Source organism: Sparus aurata, chromosome 20 (assembly GCF_900880675.1).
Source record: "Sparus aurata chromosome 20, fSpaAur1.1, whole genome shotgun sequence".
Taxonomy (NCBI): domain Eukaryota; kingdom Metazoa; phylum Chordata; class Actinopteri; order Spariformes; family Sparidae; genus Sparus; species Sparus aurata.
Genome location: NC_044206.1, coordinates 25,994,276 through 26,007,566, shown reverse-complemented (window position 1 = coordinate 26,007,566; position 13,291 = coordinate 25,994,276). Strand labels below are relative to the sequence as shown.

The window sequence follows — 13,291 nt, the reverse complement described above, 5'->3', positions numbered from 1 at the left end:
TTGAGTATCTTTAGTGCACATGTAATCATGTTTGAGGGTCTTTAGTGCACATGTAATCATGTTTGAGTATCTTTAGTGCACATGTAATCATGTTTGAGTCTCTTTAGTGCACATGTCATCATGTTTGAGTATCTTTAGTGCACATGTAATCATGTTTGAATCTCTTTAGTGCACATGTCATCATGTTTTAGGTTCTTTAGTTCACATGTAATCATGTTTGAATATATTTAGTGCACATGTAATCATGTTTGAGTATCTTTAGTGCACATGTTATCATGTTTGAGGTTCTTTAGTGCACATGTAATCATGTTTGAATATATTTAGTGCACATGTTATCATGTTTGAGGTTCTTTAGTGCACATGTCATCATGTTTGAGGTTCTTTAGTTCACATGTCATCATGTTTGAATATATTTAGTGCACATGTAATCATTTTTGAGTATCTTTAGTGCACATGTCATCATGTTTGAGGTTCTTTAGTGCACATGTCATCATGTTTGAGGTTCTTTAGTTCACATGTAATCATGTTTGAATATATTTAGTGCACATGTAATCATGTTTAAATATCTTTAGTGTCTTTTGGACATTGTTCCTTTTTGTTTTTTGACCTTTGATTTGTGCTGACCTTGGAAAAGGAAGCGTTTGTCATTTGAATTCATTTATGTACTTTTTTTTTTCAACTGTTTGTGATTTGAACCAAAAAATATATAAAAGCTGAAATAAAACTGGAGTGTATTATGTACATTCCAACCAAAGCTCTTGACTTGGCTTCTTTTTGAGGTGGTCTGATCTGGTCGTCCACAGGTAAAGAGATCCTGGAGTCTCTGTGAAAGGCTGACACATTCATTTAATACAAAAAGATGTCTTGAATTGAAGGAAATAAATTGCTAAAGCTAATAAGATTCATATTCTGTTTGATGGTGTTAAATCTGACTGGTTATTTCATTGTATTTGTTCTGGTGTTGTGACTGTGAAGGTTTCACTTTATTAGAGATTCTTTCATTGTTTATGCATTTGAGTAAAAGTTAATCCAAACTTTTAATTTATCGTTCAGGTCTTTCAGGGATCTTTTTAAAGGAGCCATGCAAGATTTTTGTGTCAGTTTGGTGGATGAAATATAAGTCCCAGATTCTACTGTAGTCGATTCACTTTTAGCAACAGCTTAAATGTCAAATTTAAAATTTAAGCACAAAATTATTGGTCAAAAACTACATTGTACATATATACACATTTACATATCATATCAGAGTGTTTTCAGCATCTCTGTTGACATGAAATGTTTTTAGGGGGTTTATTTCTTAATTTAGTTATTAATTAGTTTGAATTGAACTTGTTTCAGTCACAACACATACAACAAATCAATGTTTTTTTGGCATCTTAATATGAACTTGTTTACAGTTTGTTAATATAAGTTCTGATCTTGATGATTCTTCATTCATGAGTTACTGATAATATAAATTTTACCTCATTCCCATTGGTAAAAGTTGGACACAAAGGCAGAAGTATGTCGGAGTGAATCATCTCACTTCATACAAACATTCAGTCTGACGTGAACCGGATGTAGAACCATCAGAACCACTGGAGCGATCAACAACGTGCACACACAACGTGTGTTTAACAGAGTCACAGAGAACAGGTTCCACTTTTCTTTTTTACTCTTTATACATGTATTATTATGTTATGATATTGTTTTCAGAAACAATAAAAATATCAAATAAATACAGCCTGTTCTCAACAACATCACGGTGAAATGCAACTCTAATGGCTGGTATGTAGGAACGTGTTCTGAGCCCTTCACTTTCATCATCTTTGTGCTTTTATGGTTTCTATGTCAGCACTCAAAGTTTACAGGTTTCATTAGTTGCATTTTTGAACATCATATACTGGCTGTAAGAGCCAGTAAATTGTTTTAGGCTGTCACCTCGGCCTCTCTCTGTGTTGTCTGTTGAGCCAGTAAATGACTGTGGACTGCCATCTAGTGGCCAGTCTCTGTGAGGGTAACAAGGTGTGAAAGGGAGGAGACTATGAGCCCTGTAAACTCACCTGTGTGTATGCTCACCTGTGTGTATGCTCACCTGTGTGCATCTCCATCACCTTGTCTTTTGTCTCCGCTGGGTTGGCGCAGCGTCTGTGCTGCAGAGTCTCTCCTTGTTTAGATTATTTGTGGTTCTCCGAGTAATTTGACTTGTAAATCACACTCTATATGTTGATTAGGTTGCTGCGGTCTGTTTTAAGTTTGTTTTATTGTCATTAGGAGGCAGATGGTTCTCCAGACGGCACCTTTAACATAACTAACAATGAGCTCCCTTGGTAAAGTGGAACAAGGTATGTGGAACTCCAATTTTGGGCGATTACTTTTGTCCTTGGGGTGTCTAGATTTATTTTATCTTGAGGGATGCCGCCAACACTATTTTGATATGGTTGATTGAGTTAACAATGATTGTTAACGTTTTCCAATAAATGATAATATCTTTTATTTTTCTATTGAATAAGCGTTTGGAAAGTGTACATGAAATGTTCATGTATTTTGTATTAACATGATACACCTAACACAAGACTACATTTCTGAATCTTAAACATTATTTACCATTTAATTGAATACAACTTAAATATGGTTACTAGAGCATTTTGTCTAAAAAGTTTCTCTATTTCACTGGCAGATATCGTCCATGCCTTTGCATCCTGACATAAATGCAATCTAAACACCAGTTCATTTTGTCCTGTAGCTTCTGTCACATTCAGCTAGCTGCAGCAGTAACACTAAAAGTCTGAGTTCTTCAGACTTCACATTATCAAGAGACATTTTCTGTTCCACTGCACATCTGACACCTCAACTAATGTGTGTGAGAGACTGTAGCCTACATTCTGCTGAATTCACCTGAATGACAATCCTAAAGATGGTGGTGGGTTTGTTATTGTTGAAAATACGCGTTCTCAAATGACACTATGCTAGGTACACTTTGCTAAATGCCTGGCTAAAGACTATTAATCACACGCTACACGGTAATAAATGGTCTGAAACCAGAGGAATTGTTAGCCGACCTTGTGCTCTGACTGCTAACTGTTACTGATAAAGTATTGAACACCGTCATGTCAAAATAAACCATAACTACTGCTCAATATGTAAGTAAAGTAACAGCTAGCTGGCGTCAGTTTCTTGTAAAGTGCAATTTAGCATTTTACAAGTAACTCAATTTAGCTTGCACCTAAGTTATAACATATTTGAGTTTGCTAACATTAGCAATAAGGTCAGCTAGTTGGAGGTGTATGCTGGGCTAACCATCACATTAGCAGCACATTTACCATATTAAAGAGTGATTAAACATGAACTTACCTGCAAGTGATGCACGGGCATCATCTCACAGCTTCTTCTTTGTTTTCTCTGCTCCTGACTCCTGCTGTCTTCTCGGGGCCATTTCCAAAAAAGTTGACAGCCTGCTGTCAAACTTCGTCAGGTGCAATCCAACAGACCACTGAGAAAGGGGAGGGGCTTCCACAGGGAGCTGGGAAGATGAGTGTGTGTTTGGGGGGCACCATCTTTGCTTTCTTGAGCAATTAAATATATCTCTTGTTCTGCCTGTTTTGTGATATACATGCCTAAAAAGTACCTATTATTTCTATATGGAAATAATATCAGCATTATAATATTTATGACTATGATGATTTTTCATAATGATATTTTTGGCACTTGTTGCCCTGCACAGAGCGTGATGTGCGTGGTGGGAGCAGCGGTGCTGATGCTAAGAGAAGAATCTCACTGTAGATGCTGCAAAAAGTGCTAAAATCACAGACATGTTCGCTGGAGGGGCTGCTGTAGCCTCCACGTCCTCTGAGACAGCAATGATCCAGCAACAGCAGGTTGAAGGTGAAGAGATGCTGCTGACTGACAGGGAAAGTGTACAACCGGTAAGCAGGTAGTAACGTTAGGATAATACAGGGACTGTGAGGTGATGGAGGTAACGTTAGCTATATTACATGTAGAGTTATCAACGGGTCGACCGGACCTGCGGGCTCGGGCCGAGTTAACGTGGGGGGCAGACAATTCATGCTGGTGTGTCGGGCTGCGTCGGGTTCGAGCTTAAAACCCCATGGGCTGGGTCGGGCATGGGTGCAGATCCTGGGGGGACGGGGAGGGACATGTCCCCCCCAATTTCTAAAAAAAACGTGAATTGTCCCCCCCAATAAAAATGTCCTAAATTATTCAAAATTGAAGAAATGTATTTTCAGACTTCACAATCTAGATTCACATCTAAAATGAAATGATTGAAAAGGTGGAACAAATCATTTTTGATAAATATATTTCTGACTCCACATTCCATCTCTTCATATTTTGATATTCATACATATCAAATAATCATGCATAAAGTAGTCCCATACACTGGGAGAAAAGGAAGATGGTGAGAAGAATTGGGTATCTGGTGTCACACAGCGGTGAAGTTGTCTTGTCTTAGGTGTTTTGTCTCGTGTATTTCCTGTTTTATTTTGAAAATTCTAACTACCCTCTCGTTTCAGGTCACTTGCTCTTCCTCATGTGTCCCTGGTCTGACGTCACCCTGATCCCTGATTGTTTCCACCTGTTCCCCATTACCCTTCTGTGTATTTAAGTCTGCGTCTCCCCTTGTCTTGTGCCAAAGTGTTTAGTCTGTCGTTCACCTAAGCCCTTCGTCACAGCCTCGTCTTGCTAAGTATCAGTCTTGTCTTGTTGAAAGTTTTGAAATTCATTGGTTTTTGTTTCTGTCATTTGTTATGCCTCGAGTAGAGTGATTTTTTTGTTGTATCCCTTTTTGGAAGTGTAGCTTAGCTCACAGTTTTTGTTTAGCCTGTTTGCTTTCCTCCAGTTTGGAGCGATTTTGAGTTTTCTGTTTTTCTAGTTTAGTTAGTTGTTTATAGCCGTGTTTTCCTCTTTGAGAGTGTTTTCTGTTGTAATTTTTAAGAATCAGATTAGTCAGGTTTAGTTGTGTAGTTTCCGTTTACTCGTTGAGATCCCACCGTTGGTGTGGTTTTGTTTTCTCCTTGTTCTTTTGTTTTCTGCTTCGCCTTTCAGGTTCAGTCAGGTTCAGGTTTTGTATAGCCTTTTGGTTATCACGCTGTCTGGTTGCATGAAATTTCAGAATAAAAGCCTGTTGAATTTTTGATTCTGCCCTGCATCTGAGTCCTCCTTTTAGTCCAGGCCTGACATCTGGGCAGGGTTGGGAGGGTTACTTTAAAAATGTAGTCCGATACAGTTACTAATTACCTGTTAAAAAATGTAGTTAGTAACATAATCCAAGTACCACAATATTAAAGTAATGTAACTTGATTACTTTAAGTTACTTTTGGATTACCTCAATGCACATGCAATTAAAGACTTCCTCTGAGGAACACATAAAGCAAATTAAATATTTAATTAATTGTAGGGTATGTTAGATTTATTCAGTTTTATTCATTGACCACTAACTATTCAGCTGTATTCAAGTATTACATGACATATTACAATAATAATAATAATAATAATAGTTATTATTAGTGTTATTGTAACTACTAGGCCTATTTCTAGTAATAGCAGTAGTAAAACACCCCCACATATAGGATGTGTGTCACTTATTTGTCCCCCAAAATTACCCATACAATTTCCTAATATAATCATGCTATTTTAATACCTTGTTGTGATCAAAAGTGTTAGTGACCCATTTCAGTCACTGCAGGTGTTTCAGGCAATTTTGTAACGTACAAGCCTCACAAGGTGGCAGTGGCTACATTTCAAGTGTCTATAGGGCCCTCGAAAGTCAACAAGATTTCCACGATGAAGTCCGTGCAAATGTTTCACAATAAATGCCTACTAAGCTATTTATGTTAGAGGACTTTTAATTTGAGACGGACACAGGAAGTGTTGAATTTGTATTAACAATGTAATGTCTTAATTTTAACAGGGCAAACGGGAGCGAACCAAAACGAGACTTCAAAACTACCAAAAAACCTAAACACGTACCATCCCGGTCACCGGCAGCACCACCCACAGACCCAGTAGTAGTACCTAGTAGCAGCAGCAGCAGCAGCAGCAGCAGTAGTAGAAACAATGACAGCCCGAGCCTGGTTAACAGGCTAACTAATGTTAACTTTAGCTAACAGAATTTCTGTGTAGCTAGCTAACGTTCGCAGTTTCGCTTACCATTAAATGTTTCTTTAAATTAGATGTGGAGTCCTTGGACGATGGCAGTGTGTGCACAACTGGGAGGCATAGCTTGCATTGTGCAGTGATGTTGTTCGCTCTTACTTCTTTAGAAACAAAGTAATGCCGAAATTTCCACGCAGTGAAAGCATTTTTTTCTCTAGCGCTCGAGTCCATAATGAGCCGTCTGGCTTCACTTAAGAGCAGAGCGTCGTTGTGACTGACTTGTCTGAACTGTAGCAATGTGTGCACGCGTGCATATGGCATTGCCGCATTGGCAAGTGTTAGATTCATTCATTCACATTTATTCATCATTTATTATCATATATTTTAATTGTAATCCAACTAATAATCCCAAATTTTTTCCAAATGTATCTGTAATCTGATAACGTCTTTTTTTTCTGTAACTGTAACGGAATACAGTTACTGACATTACATGCCCGAGACCCTTAAAATTATGATTTACTAATATACAGTTAAGTAAGCAGTGATGCGCGCTGTTGGCTGTTTAGGACAAATAAACAAGAAAGGTAAGCACAATAAATGATTCCCTGTGCAGTAGGGCTGGGTGATTATGCTAAAAATAATCATGATTATTTTGATATTTAAATCACGATTAATAAACACAATTATTCACTGATTTCAAAAAAAGGATTTATTGAGCCACCAAAACTCAACTTTAAAAATAACTTTTAGAAAAACACCCAGATAGATTAGTAACAAGTAAAAAAGTAAATGATAATATTTGTATGTTTGCGTGATGGCAACACGTACCGCTTGTCCAAAATCTTGACCAGTGTCTTGAAGCCTGGGTTGCTAACTGTACTGATAGGGCACATGTCCTCAGCGAGCATGAATGTCACAGCCTCCGTTATCTCTCACTGTCGCCGGGAGCCGGTGGGAGATGGAGCGGCATTGTAAAGAGTGTCGTCAATGGAGGACTGTGTTGCGGTGGCTGTAGCTGAAGTTGACGCTCTTGCACTTTTTTGGGTCTTTTGCTCCTTCAGTACTTTGTCATAGACCACTTTATGGTTAAATAAATGTGTCGTGTTGCCCTGGGGTGCAGACACAACGGTGTGACAGACTTTGCAAACAATCTCCTTCTGCTCCACGTCCGACGATTTGAAGCCAAAATGTCTCCAAATGACCGAAGCTGTCCTACCTTTCTTTTCAACTAAAGGCTCAGGCTGCTTTTCTGCCATGTTCTCGATCTCTCATTCCACATTTGATCCACACACTCACTGCTGCAGCTGCAGGCGACACAGGTGCGTTCAGTGTGCTTTTACAGCGCAGTAATTTGCATACACGACGCGCGGCGGCACGTTAATCGTTTTTCTTCGATTACAGTGTTTTCATGATCGTGAGGAGCCAAAATCGAAATCGCGATCAAAATTCGATTAATCGCCCAGCCCTACTGTGCAGTACTTTTTGAATTATATGGCGAGCCTCTACGAAGTTGTGATTTATGGTGGCATGGTATGAGTTGGATACGGACAAACAAAAAAATCCCTTTCGTGTCGCCCCAATCCTGACATCAGATCACCGCTGGGTCAGGTTGTAATTTTCAGGCCCGTTGAGAACTCTAATTACATGAGAATGATGAGCAATGGTGGTCGATTAGTATCAGTAATAATTGGTGTTGCATACTTCCCAAAATCTGGCAGCCACGGCACCTTATTCTGATAAAATATCAAACGGTCAAGGCTGAGAAGTGTTGGATGACTGTATGTACACTGTATGTTTATATCGCTGCATTTATACTGCAGACAAAGAGTTATTGTATCTGAATAAAGCTAAATGTGTTTAATTAGTAGAGGAGGTTTAATAATTAGAAAAATTATCCAATTCATTGAATTTAGAAAAAAATACACATTGTAATACATAAAGTCAGTATACACACTTGCTTACATTTAAAGCAACACAATATAGTAAAATATCTAACTTCAGATGAACAGAACTCTGAGTGTGCATTACTCTGTCTGTGATACCAGAACATGAAAGTAAGTAGTATCTAGTGAGAATCAGTGCTAACATTAGCAAGCTGGGCTAACTAGCTTCCACTTTCTTGTTGAATGACGTCAACATTTAGCAGCTGATAACAGCAGCCTTCATCTAAAAACACATGTGGAGGCTCAACAAATATTACAATCCTCTGAGCTCATGAGACACTGCGAGTAAGAAAAGTGACATGATGTCCTCTTAACACTTGTGTACTTTATTGTAGTAGTTATATTTTAAAATGTGCTTTTATATTATAGATGATGAAGCTTCTAACCTCACAACAGCCGGATGGGTCGACTAAATGTTAAAGGATGTCAACATGTAGCAGCTGACGGCAGCAGCCTTCATGCTGAAATCAATTCAGCAGATATTTCTTTACTCTGTGTCAACAAAGATAAAAGCTGTATAATGTCCTCTGATGATTTATGTTCCATCATCATTCTATGAACTGAAACATGTGAATGTCTCAAATGATGAAGCCTTTTATAACCTTTGGTACCGTCAACTTTAGGACACACAGTAAATGAAACATCACACGATGGTAGACTCGGGTCATTTTATTGAAAAGCGTCTTCTGCTCATGAAGAGAGTGAACATGTCCAACAGGTGTTTACATTTCACATGAATCTGACATCCATTCAGCTCCATAACAATCTACAGTGAGCTCACAATCAAACTAACTGGTGTCCAACAGTGAAGCTTCTCCTCCCAACAGACAACAGAAAGTCACTGATTGAACCTGAGATCAGATCAAAGGTACAAACTGCAGAGAAACAAAATGATTCTGCTTGTTTTCTAATGATAATGTTGTTAATAACTGATTACTGAAAACATTTAAGAAACATAACAAATGCTGAATCAAACAATATGCACTCAGCAACATAAACATAATCAATTCATCTTTTTTAACATGTGCTGCAGGTTTCTATTCAAACATAATAAAGTTGACATCATGTATTGATTTAAGCTCTTGTCTATACGTATCAGGAATTATAATAGAAAGCAGCGAGCAGTTAAAGTTTAAACTGGCAGTGCAGAGAATCAACATGTGCCACTACAGACACAATGACATACGCAGGAACTTTACTGACATCAGGTGTCCTGCTCCCTCTGGGCTTTAATGCATTTTATCAATTTGTGAAGCGTGCTTATGTTAAAATGTGGTGTTGGGTTGTTCTCTCAATGTGAACCCATATCCCTGTGAGCAGACCAGGGATTCACCACTTCATTGTCATCGCTCTTAGCTGCCTGTATACATGGCCGCAAAATTGCCACTTTTTCCAACCCAGAAGCATGGAAACACAGGCTCAGTGAATTTGGTTTCAAAGCGGAAGAGGGGACCGTTTTGGCTTCCTAAGACACAGAAGAAGTACAGAGTGCCAAGATCCCAGTCAAGAAACACCCCAACTCTCTTGCAGCCACCAGAAGTTGAAGGCATTTCCCACACTTTGCCATCATGATAAGCCTTCAGTGTGCGCTCTGAAGTAGGGTCACCACTTTGGCCTAAAACCCACGACTTGGAGTTATTTCCAAACTCAGATGCTGGCCCAGTTCTCTCAATGCTACCATATGCAACACCTATATAAACAGATTCATCAGGAGTATCACTCCAGTCTACCTCCCAGTATTGCATCCCTTTCAGGGCTTCTTTGGCCAACACTTGAGGATATGTTTCAAACCTCTCAGGGTTTGGAGGATATGTCTGCTCTGGTCCATTTGTTGCCTTCTTGTTTCTCTCAGACAGTGTGAGCTGCTTGTTGACAGTGTCTGAGTCCATGTAGATGTCAACAGCATCTGATTGGGAGATCAAAACAAAATGTGTTATAATTCTGCTTATCTCACTGCTCAGGTTCCTCAGTACAGAATTAACTGTCAAATAAATTGTGTCCTCGCTGATTTACAGCCAATTAATCAGATGGAGGGATATGATGACTATTTAGTTTTCTCATTGATCAGTCACCAACAGTCCATGCAACTAAAATAAAATAAAAATAATCATCAGTTCTCCAGTAAATGGTCTCAACTGCATCATAGTTACAGAGAACTTGTAATGAATGATGTGGAATGATGTTAAATATGTGACACTGTTGTTATTTTTGGAAACAGAGCTGTGACAGGCAGATGAATGTAATAACACAGTTTTAGAAAATGTAGTCTAAACTTACATTTGAGGAGTTCCTCTTTCTTCACATCATAGATCTCTCCAGGAGTGAAAGGTATACCTGCGAAAGGAGATGCTTTTTTCTCTGAGGCCATTTCTTCAACCTGTTGAGAAATGTTAAACGAGTGAACACACACTTCAACACGTCATCTACACTGTTTTCAGCAGGACGACTCAGCTCACATGTTAACTGTGTAAATGCAGCATTTCTCTGTAGACATCAGTCTGACAGTGATTCTTCTACACTGACTGAGTTCAGTCACCGTCTAAACATATTGTGTCACCTTCTGTCTCAGTTTGTCCTCACCTGGTCAAGTTGAGTGGATCAGCTGAGTTGTGTGAGAGTCTTCTGGACTTCCAAATGGAGCTTGCAGTGTGATGATCAGTGTGGCTGTGAGGTTCCTTATATACTGTCAGATCTGCTGACTCCTCCCATGAGATAACAATCACTTTGTGGTATGAAAGGTACGATGTCAAGAAAATAGCAGAAGTGGTTCCACAGAATTAAGACACACCTACAGGGAAATATCACGATAAGGACATTACAAAATCTGAGAACAATTCTGTGGAACTGGGACTGTTTGTTCTTCTTTGTTTGAAAAGTTGCTGGTTAACATTTTTTCAGGTACGTAGGTAGACTCACAGGTGATCAGACCAGTCTTCTGAAATTGGATGGGCTTATCAGAGACCTGAAACAGCCACAGTTACAGATTCTCTTCTATTATTTGTCAGAACTTTTGATTTATTGATTGCTGGTGTGTCCCCTCAGAGTTGCCGTAGGGTAGTAGTTGTTGTTGTTTGTGATATGTGGGGAGAGGAAATGAAAAGAAGCATGTTCAGAGCACTAACATGACGTCTCCATGTGCCGTCTCTCTCAGTCATGCTGTTTTCATACACAGTTTTCTAACCTTAGCTTCCTTGGCTACATTTACATTTACCAGCCAGCTGATGTAGTGGAACGAAGTGTTCGGACTGGGGTGTTTGGTCTGACCAGTGTTTAGAGGTGGATGGGTGCAGTTCCATTGACAGCCTTGGAGGCCAGCACCATCTTCTTGAATCAAATGCTAGCTGCAACAGGAAGCCAGTGGAGGTCACGGAGGAGGGGGTTCACATGGGAGAACTTGGGTAGATTGAAAACGAGGTGCGCTCTGGATACGCTGCAGTGGTTTAGTCTCAGAGGCTGGGACTCCAGCCAGGAGTGAGTTGCAGTCCAGGCGGGAGATGACCAGCGCTTAGACCAGGAGTTGCGTTGAGTCCTTTATGAGGAAAGACCGGATCCTGCAGATGTTGTAAAGGGCAAATCTGCAGGATAGGACCACAGCAGTGATGTAGGGGGTGCAGGATAGTCTGTCGTCAAGGATTACGCCCAGGTTACTCACAGTCAATGAAGGTGATACTATGACGTCCTCGACAGTGACTGACAGGTCTGTGCGAGGCAGTCTAGTGGCGAGTTGGCTAACATGGTTTTATGCACATGAGGCTCAGTTATGGACATGTGGTGTGGAGACGAGGACACTTTTACACTTGAGGTGTATCAGTCCATCACTGAAGGAGCTGCCCAGTGCTGTGAAGGTGACCTGCAGGTGGGACTCCTTCACCAGCAGCCATGACAGTTTATCATCCTGCTCTCTCCCACCACCTGCACTGGGTCCAGAGGTTCCCAGTATGGAGCTGGCCTTCATGATAAGTTGTGTTTGGTGGGTTGCTGCAACGTTTCTCAACAAAACTCACATGTGACGACTCCGGCTCGGCCCGACACTGCCGGGCCTCACAGATATCCTCCTGATCTCACTAATCTGAGCTGCCGGGGATTCAGATGTTCAGAAACTCTTCAAAACATTTTCACCCTTTAATTTACAGATTCATAAAATATGGACTTCAACAACAACAATGGGTCACTTTCCAGAGGCAGAAGATCCAAACAACTTCAACCACTAGTCAGTGGGGATGATGGAAATATATTCAGCCTGATAACAGTTACTGTAGTTAATGTGTTAGACGTCTATACCAGTATACATTTACACACCTTTACATGTACAGAATATGACCCTATTCATCATTATCTGCCCGCAGAGCTGCTCTTGGTTCTGTTTCATTCTCAACTCTGAGACGAGACCACATTAAAAGTCTCTGATATTGTGAAGTAAACCTGTGAATAATCAGAGAGGTTTGAGCACTGAGAGGGTCAATTAAAGTGTCAGAGGTCAAACTGTTATTCTGAGCAAACAGGGTTTATTTCAGCATCAAATCACGGTTTAACTCAGGCGTCCGTTAGCTCAGTTGTTATAGCTCGCGTCCCGTGTACAGAGACTCTGTCCTCTCTAAACCCGCCCCGAGATTCCAGTTCGTGCCTGGAGCCCTTTGCTGCATGTCTGATCCTGATTCCTGTCATCTGTGAAGCTGCTGATCAGTACGTACCAGACGTGTTCACACAGATATTAAGAAACACCTTCTGTCATCCATCACTATAACTTCCACGCCAATTCTGTGGAACTGGTGCTGTTTCTTTTTCTGTGTTGTAATAGCTGTTGATTGATGACTAAATTAAATCATCTATGATTTGTCATCGTGTATTTCAACTTAAAGAACTTTACTCATTCAAGGAAGTTTTCAGTTTATTACAGCGATCATGTAAACTAATGTCAGTTCATTTATTCATATTCTTTTATTTCTTCTGTTAGTTCTTTCAGCAGCTTCATTCAGCAAGTATCAGAACAACTGCAACTCAAGTATTCATTCAACAGAAACTCTGTGGTCATGGAAACTTCTTTATTGATCAGTAGGTGTGCCTTCATTTCTGTGGATAAACTTCATTCAACCAGTAATCTTTGTTTCTTTAAGGTCAGACATATTAGATATGTAGATATAGATTTATATATAATACTGCCAGATATTAACATTGTCTGTCTCATAGTGTGACAGGCCCCAACTCTAATAGAGGACGTGAACAAAAATCAAACAAAAGATTTTTTAATATGATCT

The 13,291-nt window shown here is 39.7% G+C and overlaps 1 protein-coding gene across 2 annotated transcripts; it reads right to left on the bottom strand.

Annotated features, from left to right (window-relative positions):
* Positions 1-8,690: 8,690 nt before the first annotated feature.
* On the bottom strand, positions 8,691-10,681 carry LOC115570589 (stonustoxin subunit alpha-like). 2 transcript variants are annotated; one of them, XM_030399164.1, is made up of 3 exons: positions 10,617-10,681; positions 10,314-10,413; positions 8,691-9,942 (listed from the first exon to the last, which is right to left on the bottom strand). In XM_030399164.1, exons 2-3 carry the CDS (start codon positions 10,402-10,404, stop codon positions 9,389-9,391), a joined length of 645 nt encoding a protein of 214 aa, XP_030255024.1. In that variant the 5' UTR covers positions 10,405-10,413; positions 10,617-10,681; the 3' UTR covers positions 8,691-9,388. The 2 variants fall into 2 exon arrangements, with proteins under 2 accessions (XP_030255024.1, XP_030255025.1); XM_030399165.1 differs by lacking the exon at positions 10,617-10,681 and adding an exon at positions 10,594-10,597.
* Between the last annotated feature and the right edge of the window lie 2,610 nt (positions 10,682-13,291).